This window comes from Mixophyes fleayi, chromosome 9 (assembly GCF_038048845.1).
Source record: "Mixophyes fleayi isolate aMixFle1 chromosome 9, aMixFle1.hap1, whole genome shotgun sequence".
Taxonomy (NCBI): domain Eukaryota; kingdom Metazoa; phylum Chordata; class Amphibia; order Anura; family Limnodynastidae; genus Mixophyes; species Mixophyes fleayi.
Window position 1 is genome coordinate 128,188,835 of NC_134410.1, and position 24,314 is coordinate 128,213,148.

Here is a 24,314-nt window from a genome sequence, read left to right on the forward strand (position 1 = left end):
TCCGAGGTCGTGCAGAGAGAGGGCGGCTGCACTTAGACTCCAGATTGTGCGAAGCTAGATCGGGATTTAGGGGCACATTTATCATTTAACGTTGAAATAGAGAAATGGTTATCAATCCTTATCGGACGGATAAGTATTGATTCATTTCTCAAATTTATCAAAACCGGAGTACAGAAACAGCAGTCCCGATAATCTGCTGTTTCTGTGAAAAAAACAAACATACTTACCCCCCTCTTCGGAAGCACTGTCTTCGGGTCTTCTCTTCACTCTTCAAGTGCGCATGCCCAGTTCCAAGAACTGGACATGCGCACACAGATCCCCTCTCTGTCTCTGCAACGATAGTTGCAGAGAGAGAGCGCTGAGTGACAGGGAGGGATCATGTGATCCCTCCACACATGCGCTGTACAGCTCTGCTCTCCGGAGCAGAGCTGACAGCATTAGATTTCCTCAATTCGGATGATGTACGCCAGGCGTACATTAACATGACAAGTTCCCGAAAAAACATTTTTTTCGGGACTTGTTAGATTGCGGCCAGGAGCAATGGTAGTGTAAACAGAATGGTGACTGCTCCCAAAAACGAAGAGGAGTGCAAAGCAGCAGATATCCATGATATCTGCTGCGATGCCCCCTTAATAAATTTGCGGAGGACACTGTGGGACCTTAATTATCCGTTAAAAGCACTATCGTGCTTTATTAAATATGCCCCTTAGTCAGATTCAGTATAAACTCTTAATTTACACTTCCTGACATCCGTTGTATGTTCTCAGCTGCTGCTAACGGAAGCTGTAATGAGGATCTCTAACAGTGGGGGGCGCAGTTCCTGACTTCCTGTAAGACAGTTATATAATTATGTAAATTCTTTACTCTGATTGGTTTTGTAAAAGTCTGATTCAGCTTTGGATGTAACCTGAGCATAACCTGCGTTTCAAAAACACACGCACCTAACTTGTACACACATAGTCAAGTACAAGCAGATCTCAAGGTACGTTTCCATTTGAATCTGGGTAGTTCGCAGGATACGAACATGCATATGTACAATATAAAGTCCCATTAGAACACATGCAAAAAAAATAATAATAATAAAAAAAAACCTGGAAGTGGACAATACTTAAACTATGGATAAAACATGCAAAGTCTCCTGTTTTGCTGTATGTGAATCTCGGTGCTGGTCCATACCTACAAGAGCAGCCTAGGATCATTCTTTCACAGCCTTGTGGAGGATGCAATTACCATTATAACTGCAGAATGTCTGTAGTGAGATAAATCTTCGTACTTATACCCGGGTTCTGTGGCCTCCTGGTGGTCAGAGTGTTAATTGCACCTCAGCTAAGCGTGAATACTGTGTTTGCACATCCATGACACTGAAAGGGATTTAATTTCCTGTGGTCTCTTTGCAGATGACACAACGGGAATACATTCCGTCTACACTGTTTACCAAGGGCACGAGATCATGTTCCACGTCTCCACCATGTTACCGTACTCGAAAGAAAACAAGCAGCAGGTACGTTTATAACCTGCACTCGGTAAGCCGCAAAACAGGCGCACGTTAGATAGTGTGGGCACTCCAGTTGCTGGGAGTACAGTGGGTATAAGGCCGTTTCCATGACAACATAATGGTATTAAAGCAAATATTGGTGCTAAGCGTATTCCATACACTGAAGTAGCTGTGCTGGGTACTACCTGAGTCAGTGTCCTCTGACGTCATGGAGGCTGCTATTTGGTAGGGGGATTATAAAAGACAAGGCGAAAGTATTCTCAAAGGAAGGTCACCGACATCTAATATAAAAGTGCACAATGAAATGTTCCACATCAATAATGTATGACAGATCTTTACAGATCTAATAGCAAAATGTCATCTGGGGCCCTTCCTCAGAGTACCCTGGCTCTAGGGCCAGCTAGGTCATTTTTGGACCACATGGAAGTAACAGGAAGGATACAGATGACTGTCACATCCTTACTGCATTTTCCAACACTCCAAATAATGACCTGATTGATTTCCATTGTAGTATTATTGGGCGTCTGTTTCGTCAGGAGACGCAGGTGGCGAAATTGGGTCGATACCTTCCCATTTGTGGCCCTATAATCCTATGCTGCGTGCGTCTGGCTGTGTGGCTCATGGGATTAATGAGGAATAATCAGGCATAATTAGATCAATTGTAATTAAATGGTCTTTTATTTGCATGGTGGTTAAAACCATTTGGGCTGCTGGATCCATGTTGATCCAAGACACGCCATATGTGGGCGGGGTTATCGGAAAAGAGGAAGAGTTAGAGGTGAGATGGGTGGGGCTGTTATCAGAGTGGGTGGGGCCAGCTGGTGTCAATGTCAGATGCGTCTAATTATAATAAACACAGGTCCATTATAACCTATTCTCCATGAAATCCCGCTGATCTCCAGTTTTGTGCTTTTGAATACGTTTCTCTCCCTATAGATTGAACCTTTTCATTAGTCAATGACCTTTCTGGAAAGTTCCAGCTTCCCGGAGGGGAACATGGGACCCCGTGGAGAATACATCATTGTCACATTTAATAATCTCATGGTAGACCATTACAAACACCACTGGAAGTAATCCGAGATTCATAGAGATCTGAAGGTTAAAAGGAATTGCAGAATTTCCATATACATTCAGAAAGAATTTTTTTACAACCTACATAAAGAGGCAGCGAGTTCCACCTACAGGGCCAGAAATCATGCCAACAGAGAGGTTATATGTCATGTATTATATAGCCGCTGGCTGGCGCACTGGGTGATATTCTTACACGTGTGTCTAATGAGACACGTTAGAGACATACAAGTCAAAGCGAGACACCAAGCTATGTGCTTCACAGTTGAGACACAGATAGCATGACACAGAAATAATAGACGACCTTTATACTGTTAATATTAGTAAAAGGACATTCCGCGTTTCTATAAATAATGAATGTGTGAAAAAAGTGGTGATAGGACTACATTGGATCAGGGGTTAGCGAATAAAAAGCTGGTTTATTTAACTAACAAAGTAACACGTATGAATTTGCTGGGGGTAATCTGTGTTGCGGTATGTCTGCTCGTACAGAGATTGGAAGCCAGTAATCCGCTATAGATGCATCGACACTGCATGCAGAGTCTGCACCGCTAATTGCAGCACTGAATGATGCTCCAACTGTCTCTCAGTGCCCCCCCCCATCAGCTACGCCTCTCCCATCAAATATACTGAAACTCAGAGCCACCGTCCGGGCCTTTGATTGTCTGTCATTGTGCTGTATTAATCCAAAATTCAGTTGGCTGTTCTGGCATGCGGCATATTTGCCCTTTGTTAGTAAATTACTTTACTGTTTCAGTAATTGAAGTGAAGTCTGGTCTAAAGGGAAAAAAGTACAATGTTGTTGCCTTTTCATCATTAGAACCACCTATTGTGCACGCTCAATGCTTTTGTCTATACAGTCGTCAGATCCAGATTATAGGTGCTGCACCTTATTCTTCCATGCAGTCAAACCCCTATAGGCTGCACATGCGGAACCCTAGGGAAAAATATGGATAGGGGTAGAAGCTACATACCCCTTTGCTTTCAGGGCAAAACACCTCTAGATATAAGGATGTCAGTTCTGTATCGGGACACTTGTGGACTGGTACCTTCTCAGTCCATTAAAGCCACTTACTACTTCCTTTGTGTGTCTATAGACGCGCGCTGGCCAAACACAGGCTGTTGTCGAACGACCAGATTTGTGACAAATTTAGCCATACACCTTGTGGGTGAAATTGTATGATTTAGATAGTGGAGTTTGGGATGAAAGACCAATAATCACTAATGAGTCCCATGCAATGCAGTTGGTTGATGACCGAAGAGATCTGTCTGCGGAGGGAACATGGAGGATCAGATCATTGCGAGCTGCAGTCGGACAGAGAAGGGTTGTTTTTACTCTGCTTGCTGTATCCGAATAGACTGCTGCCCGCTCCAGTGTCATCCTAGTAATTGGTGACTTGTGCATCAGGGGGCAGATGGCGCTGCGAGCAGGACGTTGATAATTATGTGTGAGGGTTATTAGAGCTCAACCCGGGATCCTTGGAACCAGGAGATAATGAAAGAGATTGTCTGTGTTTTCCATGAAGAAAGAAACCATCACATTGGTAATGTCATCGCGACCATCGTCTTTCTGTAAGGCGAGAAATCTTTTTTTTCCCCAGTTTTCAGCCTAAATAATAACCTTAAATTAGAAAAAAAAAATCAGCTACATTGGGAGTAGGTATTTTGTTCTATTTCATACTCAGATTTATGTTGGTCGTTAAACAATATAATGAATATTTTTGTTTAGTATTTAGTTAGACATGGACATATAGATTGTAAGCTTGCAAGTGGCGCCCTCTTACAACTTTGTTTGTATCCAGTCTCATTTTATTATTGTGACTGTCCCCAACTGTAAAGCTACAGAGTATTCTGGCTCTATATAGATAACTGTCCGCTTGTCTTATTGTCCTTATAGATATAGTTATTTTAGTTCTATATTACTTCCTTCTGCGCGTAGATAATAAGTCGGATCAGTACATTGTAGTGTAAAGCTGATGCCTTGTAGTGTTTATGGTACTAAAAGATCCGTCCTGGGTGTAGCGGAAATCCTGGTTAGTCAGTTGCTATCGGTTCCGGAGAGGACAACTTGTGGTACAGTTTCCGGACCACAGTCCACGTCAATTAAATGTTTTTCAACTTATAAGTCAGTTTTGGAACGTTCAATACTCCAGTGAAATATATATTTACTGAAATATCCCAGAGAATAACAATAAATGGTGAGAATTTACTTCTACAAAATTAAGATTTGTAGCAGTGGAAGATGGTGACGTTTTCACGGACTGATCTTACCCGAGTCTTTCCCTGGATATTAAGGACATTATCCTGATAAGCACCGTGAGCTGTTGGGATCAGTATCATTTTAGTGCTGCTGATGTCACATCATATTGTAAAGGAAATTAAGTTTTCCTCCTGGAACGATCACATAAAGCATCTCTGGAACAAGGTTTTTTTTTTCTATTCCGTAAACCAATAAGAAGTAACCAGACTCCTGGTAAAGTCACTGGATACGTTGTGTTCACTCGGATTGTGTTGTGTCTGCCTGACGTCCTACATAAAACATTGTTATTCTCAATGTATGAGGGCAGGCTCCATCTTTTTTCCAGGTGTAGTCCCTGTTTTCCAGGCATAGTCCCTATTTTCAGAGATCCATCCTTGGACATTTCCCTGTGTTCTCTGGTTGCCAGGACAACCGTACAACGATCCTAGCGGTATGGATGGAGCTTGGGCCCCTCCTCACCACCATACACTGATTGACAGTCCCAGCATATTAAATGTTAATAGTGCAGGAACTGTCAATCATCGGAATGGGAATACTGTAAAAGAAACTCTTCCACACCCCCAGGGTGAGACCGCATATTTAAAATAAGAGCTTTTCTACTTCAGGTCTAAGGTACCTCATGTATATTGAGGTAACAGTGGGTTTACTGTAAGATGTACCCTGCAAAGCGGTTATTTTATAGGAACTTCAATAAAGTTTTTAAGTGTATTTATATAAAGCAGGGCTTGTTATATTATAACATTGACACACTGCACCGTCAGAAAGTCCAGATAAACTGAGGGATTCAGCGAGTGTTTGCAGCCATTATTTTCCCTCTTCAGGTACCTCCGAAACTGCCCCCTAATGGGCGTGTAAGAAGGGTAATTATTGTACATTCTTAGTCTTCCATAACCCGTTTTGTAAAGACCAGGAACTTGGACAACCTGAGAATCGGCCATTAGATCAGGTCGAACATTATAACTGTGGGTACCACGCAGAACAGTTTGAGTCGGATCAGTAGATGGTAACATCGGAACGTTGCATCGGAACGTTGCATCGAACGCGGAAGAGTCCACTAAAGAGATTGTCTGTGTTTTCCAGGTAGAAAGAAAACGTCACATTGGGAATGACATCGTGACCATCGTCTTTCAGGAAGGGGAGGAATCGTCTCCGTCTTTCAAACCCTCCATGATCCGATCTCACTTCACACGTATCTCTTTCCATTACATGGGGAAATAATGTTTACAGGGGGCTTCATAAAACAAATAAGGTTTAATGACTCTTAGTCAATGTCATTTTACAAACCTAGCCTTACTTTTATGGGAAAAGTTGTCATTTGGACATAATTATTACCATATAATAGCGTCCGTAGTTACTGCGCCATGCAGCCACTTTGTCTTGCCTCCGAACTGAAGCAGTAAACTGCTCTATAGACAGTTGTCTTGAAATTACTACAAAAAAGACCATTAAACATTATTTGTAAACTGGTGCCAGATTTTCAACCCTGATAAACCCCACTGAAACCCCTCATTTATCCTAATGTCTAAACTCGATTATACAGCTTTTACTGATCTCTAGAAATATATAAGAAACTGCGACACTTGCATCCTTTCTTTATAACCTGACAGTTGCAGTGATGCCTCTGCTATATCTCTAGAGCTGGAATAAAAATCCTGACAGTCCTGAAATTTGAGTTCCATAGAATGTGGGAACAGAAAGATGATTTAGACAAGTGACTGGATCTTTAGTACTCTTAATTAAAAATTTTATACCATGAACCACATGGGAAAAATGTAACTAATCTATAAAAATATGTCATGTAATTGATCCCTAGCACAAAAAAATACAATAATTCTGCTATTAAAGTTTTCCCTTAATGACCAGTAAATATTTTTGCTCATTTCATTGCGTTTCTTAATTAAAGCTACAGATATTTTTGCCTTAGTGAGATACAACAAACAGAACGATAGTTACAGGTGAGTGTCAGACTTATGTTCGTTATTTTAATCTGAATGTGCTGTAATTATTGGAAAAAATTAAATCGATCATTTTTTTTTTGTTCGTTTCCCCTTCATTCTCTGTGAGGCTAAAAATATTTTCGGAAGAAAGCGTGCCATTGTTCGGACCCCCTCTCCCGTCCCCTCCGGTCTTCACCGACCATCAAGAATTCAGGGATTTTCTTCTAGTAAAACGTAAGTGTCTTTGCTCCACATTCACTAATGGATGTTATGGGTCTTTATCGAACATAAATAAACCTATTCCCAATAATATCTCATTAGATAATACACATATGAAAGCAAACGATTCTAAGCGGTTGTCTGTAAGCGCCCCGGTGGACAGCTACTACTACTATCGTAGCGCTTACTGTATTTTTCCGCAACTTGCAGTCCCAGCCGCTGTCTCTCGCAGGGACTGCTAGTGGCGTGGGGAAGGGAGAGATTTGTCATCATCCAGCGGGTTGTCCGCACTTCTGCAGGGAACTTTATATGCACTTAATCTAGTCGCACTAGAGATAGAACTTTCATCTTTGTGTGATTGACAAGTGTTCCAACCGGCTAGTTTCATAAACAATCCAGCAGATTGTTTTGCCTGTGTCTGACGCAATTTCCTAGTAGATTGTCAGCTGACAATCCGCCGCAATACTTGTTCTGTTATCTCCATTTTAGGCTTTCGCTCCCACTGCCCTGGCGCCAGTGGACAGTCTGTTCACCTATGCGCCAATCTATAGAGACTGGCCCCAGCGAAGCGTTATGTTCACCCTCCCTAAGTATTGCTCAGCCGCCCTGTCAATATTTTTCTGAGAAATTGCGCGTTTTGATAACTAGGCACCTAGATCCGTTTTCTCGTTTAAGAGGCGAGAGGGATAAATGCACTGGTGATGAGTGGTGGAAAACCCACACGTTGAGGATCCTTGTATTTATTACAACAGATTTGTTTTGTTTTGTTCACCACCTAGTAATAAACGGGGAGAAGGCGACTCTTGAAACGCAGACCTTCGCCCAGAAAAGGCAGCGGACGTTGGACATGCTGATCCGTTCCCTGTACCAGGATCTCATGCCTGATTTACATAAGGTAATCCTGAGTTTTTCTGTTGTGAAATATTCCGCCTGAGTGTAGCCAACACTGCAATCTGTCACATCGTCTATTTATTATAGCGAACATCTGCTGAGAGCTTGTCATACAGCCAATGTTCCAGACCTCAGTCGTATTTATCCCTCTCTTATCATTCAATCTATTGTCCTCCGTCCGCCCCGAGTGGGCGTCTTGTACACAGTTAACTTTGTGCGCAACACAATTAATGTATATTCCGATGTTCTTCTGTACATGTCCATGAATAGCCCCGGTCATAATGTCAATCAATACAGTCTCTTATTATGAGGAATTACACAGAGAAACGAGTTATAATTTGAAACCAGACCCTGCCATGTCTGAAAGACGCTTGTACCAGAATGATTGACGCATTTACACGCTTTTACTAGCGTTAAAAATATGTTGGTGAAAGTATGATTTCTGACGCCAGTTCGTAAGGACGCAGGTTGTGTTCTATAACTTGCACAGTAATTTCAGTGAAATTAAATGTATTTCTGAACTATATTTTCCTTATCCCATCCATACTACACATTATCTTTTACTTCTTCCTGGATTATACTTGCATAAACCCTTTTTTTCCTTGGAGGCCAAAAAATAAAAGAGGGTGAACTAGACGTTCCTTATATCCTGGTTATTCCTCTGTAGGTTCCATATACCAGAAATAAGGACATTCCTTCCTTGTCTAATCTAGATAATAAGGCCCGTAGCTAGTTTCTAGGGTGGGTGATCCATTGCACCGGACTTCCTGGAATGTAATAAGCATTGTGGACATTATAACGTCTCGCTTCCATGTTGGTAACTGTAGAGTACAATGTGTCAATTAGATATTGTTTCAAATGCACACAACAAAACTTGTTTTAAATGTCATTTAAAAAAAAACAAAAAACAGATTTTGATTGTGAATATTTCTTAAACCCATCGCACTAAAGTCACTAAGTCTTCCCAACGTGTACAAAAGTTTAATGTACAAGTAGCATGTTTTTACGGTATACACTGTAATCATCGGATTTGTATTTTTCCGGTATCCATAAAATGTAAGAGCGGCAGGGGGCAGCCATAGTCCGCCTCCGAAGGTCTCATCTGGGGTGATGGGCTGTTTAAAAGCAGCGATTAAACAAGACTCTAGTCATAGTGGTGATGATTGTGTGTTTGCTGGTTTGTTACCAGTAAAACGTAAAACTGAAAATGTCCTAGAGGAGAACAGTCGGAGGTCCTCTATATATCGGAAGCGACTTTCTGGGACTAATGAGCCCCATGTTTCCAGGATGAACACACTTAATAGAGAACAAAGAGGATTATTCCCAGAGAAGGTTTATATTTAACTGACCGTTTAAAGAAAGTAACGCGCAATTCTCCTTCCCATCTGTGTCTCTTTTTGTCCAATATTCAAAGCTAATGTCCGTTAACAACTCACAGGGATGTTATACTTAAACATTACGTTCTGTAAAAACAATGGCGGAGAGAGGGGTCCTCAAACATATGGGGTCTGATTCATCTAACGTAGCGTGAAGGCAACTTAAAAGAAAAAAAAAAAATGCACGTAACTTGCACGCACATACGCCTGTATTCAAATACAAGCAGATCCAAAGAGACGCAATGCATTTTTATAGTTTCTTTTACTTGCAAACACATACACACATGCAGTCATCAATATCAGTCCGCACTTACGCCTGCCCTGTAGCAAGTGATACGGCTAAATAAAACCAAATCAAGAGATTTCCTGAGCTTGAATCAGCCACATCTGTACATTGCCTACGTCCATTCACCCATTAACATCCTCGTCCCCCCCCCCTTCAAGATGTAGGCGGTTGTACGCGCAATTGCATTCTCTGGTGTAAGTACCGTTATGGCGTGTGTTTAGAGCTTTATCGCGAAGATACGGAACAACAAAAGGGACTTATGTCCGACGATGAGTCGGGCCTATGATGTGCAAGCTTTATTAACCGATAAAGACCAGGAAGTATATATTATTTTTCCATGATAATTTGTCCAGTAGGTGGTGCTGTTTTATGGAAGTCTATGACTGACATTCAATTTGACCTTGGCCAAGCTGTATTGCCATTGCTAATTATGTAAATAAATTAAAATATGTAGATAAATACGGTACAAAATTGAGATATATATATATATATATATATATATATATAGGTCTATATTGGTGATCGTTCCTAGAATATACTTACAAGCAGCATATTTTCTCTTATTAGGTAGGTTACATAGTTCACTGGAGCTGCAAGTACAGTCCCGGATCTCAGCAATCTTCTACTGAGAAAGCAGACAAGTGGCTCTTTAAACGTTAGCAAAACGTTTCCACCGGCCCCATCCATCAAGCAGAGTGTATGACATTAATAGGCTCTCTCTGATGAAACTCCGCTGTCATCCTCGGGGCCGGCTCTGCCGGCTATAACCGTGATTATTATCCAGAAATAGACATCATTCGTTTTGTCTGGTGGCCCGACTTTAGCAGCGCTCTGCAGAGATCTTACTGTTAATTACCAACCCCCGCTAGACGGAGATCCGTTTACAGAGCAGTAGCGCATTGCCAGAATCTATAGCAGGACCATGACTTGTTGCTTTCTCGTTACCTCACCATCATCCAAATAATCATTTGTCAAACAGACAGCGAGATGTTGCAGAAATTTATTTCCCATGATGCTCCGTGAAATAGGCAGATTATAGTAGCAGTGAAAAAATATTTTTTTAGGTAATTGACTGTGGCCGGCTGTAAGAAGAGTGTTGGTATTTACCATTTTCCTTGGTTTGTTTCTTCAGGATGTTATTAATGATTTGTAATTCTGCAGTGCCATGTGACTACCATGGCAACCACAGTCGCAGGGCACGTGATGTTAGTGAGCAGAGAGGCTTTGCAACGCTTGAGCTCTGTCTACTATGTGTACAGTAAAATCCTCTAACACCTCCTTCCCCCTCTGCCATCACATGACATGCTGAGAGCTGTGAGTCTGTGTCTAGCAGACGACAGTGAAGAATAATGTCTTATCAGATGCATGCTTGAAAGGTACTTAACTTGCTTTTTAAAGAAGAAGACTAAAAGATAAACCTCCTATGTGGGATTGGAGTATTATGACCATAAAGTAGCCCAAATATTTTCTAATTTTTAATTTCCTCAATGTTTCTCCCTATTATTAATCTTCTCAGTGCGAGTTTGTTCAAAGCAAGTGTTCTGTTCAGTAGAGAACTATATTCTCAAATCTAGAAACCTTAAAGCTAGATTCCCCGGTCTCTGGTCCTCCGGATCCCGCCCGTCTCTGGTCGTCCGGATCCCCCATCTCTGGGTCCTCCGAATCCCCCCCGTCTCTGGGTCCTCCGGATCCCCCCCCCCCCGTCTCTGGTCCTCCGGATCCCCCCCCCCGTCTCTGGTCCTCCGGATCCCCCCCACCGTCTCTGGTCCTCCGGATCCCCCGTCTCTGGTCCTTCGGTCCCCCCGTCTGTGGTCCTTCGGTTTCCCCCTGTCGCTGGTACTCCGGTTCCCCCGTCTATAGTCTTCAGTTCCCCAAACATGTCATCATTTGATTATTTAATAACAATTAAATGTCCACCACACCAGCCTGATATCTTAGGTCTTCCAGCATCCTAGCGACCAGACAACACCTTTATGAACAATGAAGTCTACTAAATGGTCTTACCTTGTGTGTGCACTAAGTGATAGTTACGTAGCAACAATGAAAAAGACAAAAGTCCATAAATTTCCACTTATAAGTTGTAGTTGTATCCGATACCAGTCTATATCCTCATGGTACATGTGAGCAGTCATTTAGAAGGTTTCTGCTAAACCATAATCGATACTGGAGTGTAACATGTTATAATAATAGAGTTTAATACTTAGAACTTTTTACGTTTACTCTGGGCAGTAGAGAGAAGCAGGAGAACAATTGGCGTGGCGGGTAGGATTGTGTTATCTATTCTGCTGCCTGAGGTGGCGCCATCTCATCCCTCATGGCACCGTTGGACACTAGATGGGACATTTGGCCATAGGATGGCATTAGAAACTGGTGTCACAGTGGGGCATTTAGCATAGTGGGGCATTAGATGGGGAACAGGTAATAATTTAGCATAACAGGGCATGAGATGCGGAGGTTGTGGCACAGTGGGGCATTAGATAGAGAACAGGTGGCAGACTAGGACATTTAGCAATTTTACATCATTAAATGGGGAACAGGTTTGAGTCATTGCATGACAGGTGGCTATTTTAATAAGGTCATGTTCCTGAAATTGCATTTGTAACGATCTTTCTAGAACATGTTAAACAGAAGATCATTCAGCGACGTCCTGCCAGAATCGCCTAAATCTGCCAGGAAGAAAGAAGAGGCGCGGCAGGCGGAGTTTGTCAGGATTGGCCAGGTCTGTATCACATGGCACTTATGGTGGGCATTCTGTTATAGTCCCGATATTGGTATGTTCCATCAATGCAGCCATATCTGGGGTCATGTGACCTGCGTTAAACGCTCTGTTCTACAAGTTATTGAGAAATCCAACGTCAATCTATTCTATTTGCAACATTCTATTTTCAGGCCCTAACAAACATATCGGCACTGTTGACACCCTTGGATGGATGGAGAATGGGCCATTAGCGAGGCACCTACACATATCTCCAAAAAATTAGGCTCCCTCCAATCTGCTAGCTGTGGAAGGAGAAATTTACTGATACTATAGTATTCATTATTTTGCGCCATACATTATAGTTTACCTGTAACATTTGCACTGCTGGTAAGGACCACTCTGGAGTCAGTGTTGTGTTTGCTGTCTATGAATGATCAGAAAGTGACTAAATGTTTCAGGCAAACAAATGCCACTGACCAGACATTTTATACAAGATATTAATGAGCATTGGAGTTAGGTGAGTGTAGAAAGGGAAGTATATTAAGATGGGAAATGTTAGCCGTCGCCGTATTATCACTCATGGTGTCTTTCTAACAATGTCGTATACATTTTTTTCGTTTTAGGCGCTCAAGTTGAAGACGATTGTAAGAGGAGACGCTCCAACTAGTCTTGCGACAACGGGGCTGTGTAGGAAAGAGGTTAGAACCAAATTTCCTTTCATCGCCAGTCTAATAATCATGTACTATGGACTGTGAGACTATGAAGGCACCAAACTTCAGTTTAATCAATATTCTACATCACTACTCACTAATTAATATTAAGTTTGTACTAATTGTACTTCTGCATTATGTTTTCATAGAGACCTCTGGTAAAATGAAACGCGTGAGGTTATCGAACGTTATTAAAATTTTGGGGAACTCTGTTAATTTTACGGCTTTGGACAGTATAGGTAGTGTTATGTCTTGTACTAGGGCTTGGCCTGATGTTATTATCAAAGCTTGGTGTAGGTTCAGATTTAGGACTTGGCTCACGTACGGATTAGGGTTGATTCTGCAAGGTTGAGGTTCGTATCCTTTTGTGATATTTTTTTAGCCATGACATATCCGAATCATCTTGTTGAATGGAAATCCCCTTTTTGATCTATGTATATAAGACAGGCCCCTAAATTGTCATCCTCGCCAGCAAACTGTAAAGCTTCTCCCTTCCACTCCTCCTGTATCCCAACACCCTTGGACTAAACCAGCAACTGTAGCCACAAGCTGGATGTTACAAGGGATGGGGTGGAGGCCTGTGCTTGCTTTCCCGAATTACACCACAACCAAAATTCAGTTTTAAGCAGCCCAAACTTCCTCCATACCCCCTCTCCTTCACTCAAACTGTCCACATGGAGGCATGATCTCCTCCCAATTTACATCCTCTTCCCAAATATTTATATATACTTGAGCTAGGGTTATGGAGCTGGGTTTAGGGTTATAGCTTGGTATAATTCATATTTAGGATCAGTGCTATTGCTAGGGAGATGTAAGGGCTAAGGGTAAGGATCACTGAAAATAGACACCGCATTTTTGAAAGAAGGGGTCTCCTGTCTTCCTAGGACACCTGAAAATTGAGTTTCTTTGAAGATCTAGGGGTAAATGTATCAAGCTGAGAGTTTTCCGGCGGGTTTGAAAAACCAATCAGATTCTAGCTATCATTTCTTTAGTACATTCTACAAAATGATAGCTAGAATCTGATTGGTTGTTATAGGCAACATCTCCACTTTTTAAACCGGCTGGAAAACTCTCAGCTTGATACATTTACCCCTAGATCTTCAAAGAAACTCAATTTTCAGGTACATTTTCAGGTTCATTACTAAGAAGATTAAGGAGAGTCCCACTAGAAGGTGCCTCTCTTGCCCCGTCAATCATCAGCCTTTACCCGGAATTGAGCATTACATTCATACTTTGGCACCATCATGTGATATGAAAGTAACAATATCTGTGTTTTGTGCATGCTACATATAGGGGAAACAGTGATGCCCCTTCCATGAGGAATAGTCACTTAGGATTAGCTAATGTTGACCCAACACCCTCAGCTCTAAGGTTATATTGCTCCAACGCTTTTCCCTACGGGACATGCGCAGTGTGGAAAGAATGGTTAATATATTATTTGTCCATCTCAGGAGCGACGCAGGTGGTGGTGTCCTCAGCCCTAAAAGGACCAGCTATATATGGCAGCATAACAATATTTGGACATGAAACATAACGCCCCTCTATTTCGTTTTACAGCCCTGGGAGTCCCAGTGTTTCTGTAACAACTTCTCCAATGAAGCTGTTGGTGGAGATTCCTGGGGTCCGTTGCTGTTAGTATCTACAGACTCCGGGGTGTCGCTAATAGAAGGTACGTGTGTCATTTTGTATAGAATCTATCATTGGTTACGTCACAAGCAGATGCTTTTTCCTGTCATAGTGTTTTTCTTCTGGGATATACATAAACACTGGTCTCATCCTCCCAACATCCCAGTGCCTAGTGTTATATCAAATAAAGATAACGGACTGCCCATGAGTCTTGCCGATGAGAAAACACAGCTTTAGGTGTGGGTCAACTGCAGGAGCTTGAACTTAAAGGCGGTAGTCACTGGGAATGTGAGGGCAAAATTGGTGATATGAAGGCTCTGCAACTTCTCATGGTGGCCTGTACAATGTGGGGGTCTCAAGCCACATAGTGGGGATCCGTTAAATAATTGTGGAAGTTCTGCAGGAACATAAGGGCTCCAATCTTCATGTAGGTTTGAGAGGAGGCTGAAGGTGTTCCTGGAGCGTTGAGAGAGTTGAGGAACTCGACAGTTGGCTGAGTCTGTCATTCACTGCGCTGTCAACTTGCTTGTATGTCCTCGTTTATGATCGTGACATTGGTACTGAAATGGCTCATTCGTCAATCCATGCCTGTCTGATGATTTCACTTGGACACATGGGGGTAAACACTGACGATCGGCCTTCCAGGATGCAAACCATGTGGCCCATTTGATTTTGCTAACTGTTTGGGGTATCATACGCTGATGTCATGACGCATGCAGACCCCAGTGATTTAGCTACAGGTGGAGCAGAATGGACCAAGACTCTACTAAAGCTGTTTTGGAATTTTCTTGCCAGTTGTTCCCTACAAGCTACCAGTATACCAAGACAGTGCAGCTTGTGTGATTGGTCCTCCCACACCCCCTCCGCGACCATTTAAAGATGGTTAACAAAATTAAGGCTCCGGATAGAGTCAAGATGGCACATGAGGGAAATTTTTAGGTGGAACTGCAGCTTTAAAGGCTTGAAAACAGGCACCTCGCACCCAGTACAGAAGCACCATCGGAAAGTGGAGGAGTTGCTCATAGCAACCAATCAGATTCTACCGATCATTAATCTCGAACATTCTAGGAAATTGTATCTAAGATCTGTTTGGTTGCTATGGGCAACATATCCACTTTTTCTTTTTTGAAGCTTTGGTAAATCTATCTACATTGTCATATTTATCTTTATTTTAGACGGAGGTCCTGTCTATTGCAGCCTTGATAAATTGTATTTCCCTTCGTATGGGTTTATCTATTAATGCTATTAACTTTTAACACATAACGGGGTATTCTATGATAGTGGAAGAATGTGAAAGGGCTCTTAAATGCCTTTGATGGAATATATACAGTCATACAACATATTCTACAGTCGGCAACAAATACATAAACGACCACATAAAGGGAATTCTATTAGCGATGTTTTATTGTGGCGTTAACTAAACCCCTTCCACGTTTTACTAATTTGCATAAGAAGTGATGGAAAAAGAGGCACTATAACATTATAGAATACAAAGTGTAATGAAGGATTCTGTATGTGTGTGTGTGTGTGTATGTATATATATATATATATATATATATATATATATATATATATATATATATTACTCCCAAATAACGAATCAGATATGAATATATAGATTATTTCTCACTGAGCCGGGGGAAGGACATTGCAATCGGAAAGCCCGCAGCTTAAAGCAATCTATTTCTATAATAAACCTACAAGACTGTCTCCGGGGAACGGTTCAGATGCTGTTCCTGTGAGGCAGAAAGGAGTAAGATTTCGCCGCCCTGAATCTCATTAAAGTCTCACTGCTCCTTATTGATTCATTTATTTCAACAGTTTTATTAATGTAATGTGTCGAGCGCCAATTATGGTCTATTTTTAGCTGCAAGGCTACAAATTAGCAATCCGTTAATACAGCGGCAGCCGCCACCTCCTGGAAAAGGAATATAAGCAGAATTAATGAAGACTTTTCTTTCTCCACAGTATGTCAGATATGTGGATAATGTTGACACTATCCATTTAATAATGGCCTTTTAGCAATTTCAGATGTAACACTTTTCTAAGGCTCTGTTCATCAAGGTGATTTTTAATAATGAAGGAAAAATGTATTTTAGTGTAAAGGCATGTTACCAGAGGGGGGCAGATCTTGATGTACTCCTTAAGGTGACCACCAGGATAGTCCAATCTCTCATTACACTGCTTGGGTCTAAAGTCACACCCCAAAACAATGACACCCAGATCCTTACTGCCGAGCTAAAAATAATCATCTCAAAACCTGGCTGTCTGTGTGTGACATGACACCCTAAATCCTGCCTGTTAGTGAGTGACGTGACACCCTAAATCCTGCCTGTCAGTAAGTGACGTGACACCCTAAATCCTGCCTGTTAGTGAGTGACGTGACACCCTAAATCCTGCCTGTCAGTGAGTGACGTGACACCCTAAATCCTGCCTGTCGGTGAGTGACGTGACACCCTAAATCCTGCCTGTCAGTGAGTGACGTGACACCCTAAATCCTGCCTGTCAGTGAGTGACGTGACACCCTAAATCATGCCTGTCAGTGAGTGACGTGACACCCTAAATCCTTGATTGTCCATGTGTGATGACCCCAAAACCTGCCTGCGTGTGACGTGACGCCCTAAATCCTGCCTGTCAGTGAGTGACGTGACACCCTAAATCCTTGATTGTCCATGTGTGATGAGACACCGCAAAGCCTGGCTGTGTGTGACGTGACGCCCTAAATCCTGTCTCTCAGTGTGTGACATGACACCCCAAAACCTGGCTGTCCATGTGTGATGTGACACCCCAAAACCTGGCTGTCCGTGTGGGACCTGATACCCCAAAACCCGCCTGTCCTTGTGTGACGTAACACCCCAAAACCTGTCTTCTGTCTCTCCTCCTCTATTCATTCCCTCTTCTATTTTCCCCACTCTCTTCTCCTCCACTATCTGTCCTCTCTTCTCTCCCCATTATCTCACCTCTCGTGTATATTTCTCCTCTCCCCTCCCTGTGTCCTCTCTCTCTCTCTCTCCTTTTCATTCTGTCCTCTCCCCTCTCTGTCCATCTGTATCTTTCGCTCTGTCTTCCGTTTCTCCAATCTCACTCTCTCTCCTCCTCTATCCTCTCTCCATTCTCTCCTCAACCATCTCTCTGTTCTTCCGCATCTTCTTGCTATTTCTCCACTCTCACTCTTTCCTCTATCTTTTTCTTCTCTTTCACTTCTCTCACTTTCTTCTTCTATCTACTCTCTTCTCTCCACTATCATTCCCTATCTTCTCTTTCTCCGCTCTCTCCTCCTCCACTGCTGTCCGCTCTCTTTCATTTCTTTTGTCTCCTCTCCAGTGTTTCCACTTTTTTCCCTACGTGTTTTTTTCCAGTCCGCTGTTACTTTTCCTTTTAAATTCACTATATATATATATATATATATATATATATATATATATATATATATATATATATATATATATATAATATATATGTGTGTTTTAAGTACACTGTTTTAAGTACACATTTTGACAGAGAAAATTTAGCCTGTGACCAGGAAATAAAACAGGTCCAGATCAGAAAATCTGGACTTTTCAAGTAGAAACATGGCTCCTCTCTTCTATTTTCTGTCTCCTTTTCTCTCCCCCGGCCCCCTCTCCTCTCTCTGTTCTATCTCCCATCGCTCTCTGTTTGATCGCTCTCACCGTTCTGACATTCCTTCCTTTTCTACTCTTCTCTTCTCTCCTCTCTCTTCTTTTTCAACATTCTCACTCTCCTTTCTCCACTCTCTCTCTCTCTCTCTCTCTCTCTCTCCATTTACTTCTTTCTCTCCGTTGTCTCCTCTCTTCGTTATCGTCTCTCTTCTCCCTCATCTCTCTCCCCCTCTCTCCTTTTAACATTAATGTCACACAATGTTATAACATCTTTTTCAGAGTGTAAGAATTGATATAAATCTGTTTACGATGTAAGAAAGGTGTGTAGAACATGATGCTACCTAGACAGCATTATAATACCTATTCTGTGTGCTGCGTTGCAGATGGACAGCCGGCGATCCCAGTATTTGATAAATCTCTGCAGATCAAACAGATGCATGTACTGGAAATCTTGGATCTCCTGATAGCTCGAGCCGACAAAGGTGAGACGGTGACTGCCGTCATCTAAGACAGAGACCGTCCTGCATTCTGTATTCCAGAGAGAGATTTTTGGAGGGCGATTTTAATGAAACATCGCTCACACGTGTAGAGTTCTTCTTGCTCAGTAACCCATGTATGATACTTTGTAAAAAGTCACAAATATTCCACCATTCTTCACGATAGTATGGCCTCTAGTGGGTGCTGTTCTATCAGATTCTACTGAGTTGATTGACAGCTTTTATATCTAGAAGTTATGTATACAGAGAAATGAGTATCATTCCTGCTAGAATTGTATCACAATGGTGGTAGAAAGAAGACTTCCGTATAGTTGATGATATGGTCCCTCAGAGATGTATGACATAAGGAGGAAATCATGGGCACAGCCAATGAATCAAGCTGATTATCTGGCCAAGGTTTGCTGAACACTTTCACACTGAGTTATGTCTAAGCCTATCAAAAGAGCGCAGTACGTACTTAAGGACCAACCATACTCTTGGTCAAAGCCTCCGTCACCCAATGCCAGTCGCTCATGGCCACCAACCTATTCATAGATGTACACCCCTTAAAACTGGGACTGTGGAGGCTGAAGGACTCGGGCCACAAGAGCAGACTCTTCTCGTCATGTTTAAACACAGTCCAGCTCCGTTCCCCAGCATCTGATTGTAATTCCACCATTTTGAGCAGAAGTGGCCTCTGATGTCGTCTTGAGACACCATCAACACTAAAAGTAATTGCCAAAGAGCGCAATTGTTACTCATTAGTACTCTGTAAAGACTCCAGAGGAGAACGGATGGAGACCGCAGTTCTCAGTGAGTAATGAATATCCTAGTTCAATCAGGAGAGATTATAATATTTAATATTTCCTCTCACCGCTCATCCTGGAAGGTGCATTAATAAAGGTGAATATGAAGGAGCACTCTGGGAATATTAAGGATGGCGGCGACAAGTTATTGTCATAATTTGTCACCTCCTTGTTCTCGCCTCCCTTAAATGATTGGTGATAAGTAATTTAGAGGTGACAAGTTTTTTTCTGGGTCTAAAGTATGGTGCAAGCAAAGGTAAATTGATAGTCCTTAGAAAGGAGAGGTAACATAAGAACTTTTATACCGAAAGGGGGATAGATCTATCTGGCTCCCAAAAACTGATGTTAGATAGGCGGAGAGGTTTGTTGAAGATTGAACGACCTCTACATAAAAAGTTAATGAGATCACAAGATCTTACAGCAGAAAGGTAAAGAAGATTAATCGGACATATTTGGTGTCGTGTCCACTTTACCTTGAAACAAATTGGTTTTAAATATAGAAAAGTGCAGGAGATGGATAACCGGTGTCTCCCAAACATGTAGATGTGACACAATGTGTTTTGGGTGCGGTTGTTTCTCGATGTGATTGTTGAAGCAGATAATTCTGTTCTGTAGCAGCTGAATCTATTTAATTGGCCGACGCTGCTGGATTCCAATAGATGGCAATTAGTGTTGTCATGGCACAACAAATATTACCGGAGGTCTTCTTCTATTCATGTGTGACATGGCTACTGCTCGTGCTGATTAGGTGCGGATTGTGTAAGAAGACAACAGACAATAGGGTTTGGTCCTGGCATTATTGGGGTTTTCATTGTTTCCTCTTAACTCTGATACGTTAAGTGTCTGTACATTGTAATAGTTATTAGAAGCTCTTTTTATAGTTAACAATGTGTATTTTAGGTTTTGTGTCCCTTTAATGGGGTGGGGGATTGACACTTTTCACTGCTGGTAATTCAGGAGATCCTGGTTTGAGAACTTTTTCTGCCAAAAGGTTTTCAGAACCCTAACGAAAGTGTCCTCCTTTGTTCCCAGGAAAGGACGCTCGTCTGTACGTTTTCCGGCTCAGCGCCATTAAGAAGGGTCTGGAAGACAAACAGGTTCCCAGGAACAAGTATGAATGTAGAGAAAATAAACTTGAAAAAACAAAAGGTAGGAATCTTTTCATAGCTATAATTATGGTGAATGATGATATCCGGTAACTCAGAGTTCTACCGTTAGGCGCGGTGCATAATGGTTGGGTGCTCAGTCACTGTAGCTTGTAGGTGGTCAGTGGGTAATGATGGTAGTTTCATGAAAGGAGTTACCACCATTTGTTGATGTCGGTAATTTATGGTTACAAATGAAATATACGGGTAGTCTATTGCACAAATCCTCATTTTATAATGGTAGCTGAGCTATTTCCATGGCTGTCCTGGTCTGAGCCCGTTGAATGGAGTCGTATTCATTTCTAAATGAAATGACTTGAAAAGATTTTGAATTTCATGTGCTTTGCAAGGGAGTCAATGAGAAAATGAGCGAATGTCTAACTCTTATCCCCGTGTACATACTGGCATGGACTGTCACCCACGTTAAATATATTCTTATTAATTTCTGAGTTTTTATTGAATCATTTTAGCTGTATTTTACATGTATGCTGGATCTAGAGGAGGTTAGTTGACTTAATTAGTTGTAGCCGAATCATCATCATCATCATCATCATATTTCGTGTCTGTATCCCACGTACGACCTTCTTGTCACGTCCTAAGCTGGATCCTCCGCTACCTTGTGCTATTATTGGTCATGACCATCCAAGGAGCTGTTTCTACGCTTCATTGTATTCATGTCATTGTTAGCATCTGTACCTGATATTATATTTATTGTACTCATGTTTTTCACATCTGTAAGAAGACTGTCCGTCGTGACAGAACCTGTCGCAGCTTATAAATAAAAGATGTCAGAGATTTGACTGTAGCTGGAGAGGATATGGGGGTCGATGGGTGTGTAGAATCTTCCAGTAGATGGGAAGAAATTACTAGTTGGGTGAAGGTTGAGCCGTTGTTGTAGGGCGAGCAGAAGAGGAGAATTGGTTCCAGGAAACTGATGATGGGAAAGGAGGAGTCTGAAGGAGAACAAGCCTCAATTTCAGTAAAAATGTAGAGCAGCGTGTTGGATGGATAGCTGGTGGTGTGGTGGTTAAAGGTAGACTTGTGGAACTGGTATGTCATGGCTGGTAGTTTATATATCTTCTTTGAAGTAGACTGCAAGATCCACGAAAGATAACGGAGTTTCAGGTGAAGATGGAACTGAAGAGGTAGTTGGAGTCTTTGTATGAATTTAGTAAGTTTGTTTAGGAGGAACGTGGGTGCCAGGTGGTTAATTTGCCATGGACAGAGTCGTACTCACCAATGTGAGACGACCATCTATTTAGGTAATGTCTCTGCCAAGGTTGGGTTTGTCTAAGCTCAGAGATGGCGATTATTGCCAGATAATGCAGATTGTCATTGTGGTTTCTCTTCTATTTCCCCAGTAATATCAGAATTATTAACACTATTCCACTCTCTGGCCAGGATGCCATTTGTACGCTATCAACACCCATCACAGCCTTGAGCTGAGGATCATAGTGGCCATCAGGAACAAACTGCTGCTCATCACAAGAAAAAACAACCCACTAAGCAGCTCTGTCGGCTTTTCTGCGGTGGAAGAGTTTCAGTACATCAGGGTGAGGAACCGGTGTTACCCATCACGACGTAACCGACTGGTAGACATCCCCGTTCCTCCAGCACGAGAGTGTCTTATGGTCTTGTCTTTACAGGAGATCTGTCTGTCCGACCCTCCGGTGGTGATGACTCTTGTAGATGGACCGACCGGTGAAAACGATAACATGATCTGCGTGGCTTACCGGCACCAGTTTGATTTGGTGAACGAGAGCACGGGCGAGTCCTGCCGGCTGCATCATGTTGATGCTACGAGGGTAAGTTCTCCAGAAAATGATCAACTAGAACCAAATTTATTTCAATCCGATTCCCAATATGCTTTTTGACATAACAATGACAATCTATAACACAAATATCTTATATGAAAAATCTAAATGAGAAGTGTTGTTTTTGTTTTTTTGTTTTTTTAACATCACAGTGTAGGCTATAAGAAGAATGTTGGGATTTACCATTCTTTCTTGGTTTGTTTCTTCATGCCGCTATTAGTGATTTATACCCCTGTGAAATGAGAGATCATACCTAAACATTGCGGGGGAACCTAATGCATGATATAACTTCGGAATCTTCCCCTTTATGTTAAAGAGTCTTGGTTCTGTTCTTTCCTCCTGAAAGAACCATAGTGGGGGAATTAAATTGTCCACAATGTTTGGCTGAGCACATTTCTGAGTACTCTAGTACTCAAACATCTTAGATTTCATTGGGCACCTCTATGGAGTACAAGGAAAAATCTGCAATGTTGCATTACAGCAGAGTGCCGCCAGCAACGTTCCGTAGGGGCATTGCGATAAATTTAATTGCCTGCATCTATAATTCTGCTGACTACAGGATAATAATTGACACTCGTGTGTCTGCACCGAGGCGATATCTATGTATTAAGGCAAATATTTAGGATTCAGTGGCATTTCCACTCTTTCTTTCATATTTGGAGGAGTCCTTTCATATTTGGAGGAGTCAAGGCCCATAGGGTAATGGGATTAGATATTATCATGCACCCTTCAAAACCCTCCATCACATCAGAGCTCCGTTCTACGCAAAACAAACAATTCGGCGACACTCTGACAAAAACTGAACACTGTGGGGCTTAGGGTCAACGGACCCTTCCTCTATAGTCTCTTGTGCAGGTTCTGCACTGGAAGTAGCAGACTAAGGCTACACATTTTTCCAGTTTTGTTAGGAAGTACCAGAATCCTTCTCTTTCACAATACATGGTATACAAAGGAAAGGGGAGGGGGGACAGATAACTAAAAATAATTCTAGAACGAGTTGTGTAGGCATTCTATGGTTCGGCACAGGATGGTGGGAGTAGTGAGTAGTTTAACAATTGCTTTACAGGTAGTCTGATCTTGGCCGTGTATTGGACACAGTGCCATCTCCTCCCCGGCCACACAGCTGTATCACCAATACTGCCCCCTCCTGGCCAGAAGTGTAATCACTCCAGTCACATTGTTTAATCAGGAGCATGGCGAACACGGACATTATCTTGTTCTGTAGAAATCTCTGTACCTTTCATGGGGTTATTACTAAGCAACCATTTTCTCCATCTATAAATACTTGTTTACCACATAGGGGGTGCGAGGCGCCGTTAACTCCGACGCTGCTGGGCACGAGATGAAAATATTGTGCAGTACAATTGTGGAAGGGGATTCATAAAATATAACCACATCTAATATCCTGGAGCTAACTGCCATAGATGAGAATTCCGAGCTCCGTTGCCAGGGAAGGGCTGGCAAATTTTAGACTTGACTGAGCAGCCTATTGGGAACATTTTAAGGAAAAAAAAATGCAGGTGGTCCAGTGACCAAGTCTAATGTAGCCCACTATAGGAGCGGTTCTGATGCCCCCCTGCCCCTCAGCCCAGGCTGCCCCTATGCGTGGCCAACCATAGGATTATTTCCTATAAACTACAACTCTAGTTGTTAATTGGTCCAAAAATTCCAGAGTACTCAGAAAACTTTTATAAGTAAATGTACTCGGAAATCTTTGTAATGTTGGTTGTAGGTTTGTAACGTTCTACATGTACATATATACTCTGTGGGCATATGTGGGCAGCACGGTGGCTCAGTGGTTAGCACTTCTGCCTCACAGCACTGGGGTCATGAGTTAGATTACCGACCATGGTCTTGTGTGTGGAGTTTGTATGTTCTCCCCAGGTT

The 24,314-nt window shown here is 42.1% G+C and overlaps 2 protein-coding genes across 7 annotated transcripts in view; one reads left to right on the plus strand and one right to left on the minus strand.

Moving 5' to 3' along the window:
• SLC2A8 (solute carrier family 2 member 8) overlaps nucleotides 1-24,314 on the minus strand; it is a 192,879-nt gene that overhangs the window by 135,042 nt on the left and 33,523 nt on the right. The window contains exon 12 of one of the 2 annotated variants that reach the window (XM_075185694.1): nucleotides 4,110-4,184. The exons of the other annotated variant lie outside the window; for it this stretch is intronic. The gene's annotated coding sequence lies outside the window, so the exon portion shown is untranslated. Of the gene's footprint in view, nucleotides 1-4,109; nucleotides 4,185-24,314 lie in introns of those variants that run through there. 2 annotated transcript variants of the gene reach the window in all.
• Nucleotides 1-24,314, plus strand: part of GARNL3 (GTPase activating Rap/RanGAP domain like 3) — a 172,003-nt gene that overhangs the window by 132,340 nt on the left and 15,349 nt on the right. For all 5 annotated transcript variants that reach the window (XM_075185689.1, XM_075185691.1, XM_075185688.1 and 2 more), the window contains 12 exons: nucleotides 1,398-1,501; nucleotides 5,904-6,012; nucleotides 6,733-6,778; nucleotides 6,888-6,994; nucleotides 7,759-7,874; nucleotides 12,147-12,251; nucleotides 12,854-12,928; nucleotides 14,498-14,609; nucleotides 18,570-18,668; nucleotides 20,501-20,617; nucleotides 22,015-22,166; nucleotides 22,260-22,418. In XM_075185689.1, the coding sequence (XP_075041790.1) occupies nucleotides 1,398-1,501; nucleotides 5,904-6,012; nucleotides 6,733-6,778; nucleotides 6,888-6,994; nucleotides 7,759-7,874; nucleotides 12,147-12,251; nucleotides 12,854-12,928; nucleotides 14,498-14,609; nucleotides 18,570-18,668; nucleotides 20,501-20,617; nucleotides 22,015-22,166; nucleotides 22,260-22,418 (1,301 nt within the window). The remainder of the gene's footprint in view (nucleotides 1-1,397; nucleotides 1,502-5,903; nucleotides 6,013-6,732; nucleotides 6,779-6,887; nucleotides 6,995-7,758; nucleotides 7,875-12,146; nucleotides 12,252-12,853; nucleotides 12,929-14,497; nucleotides 14,610-18,569; nucleotides 18,669-20,500; nucleotides 20,618-22,014; nucleotides 22,167-22,259; nucleotides 22,419-24,314) is intronic.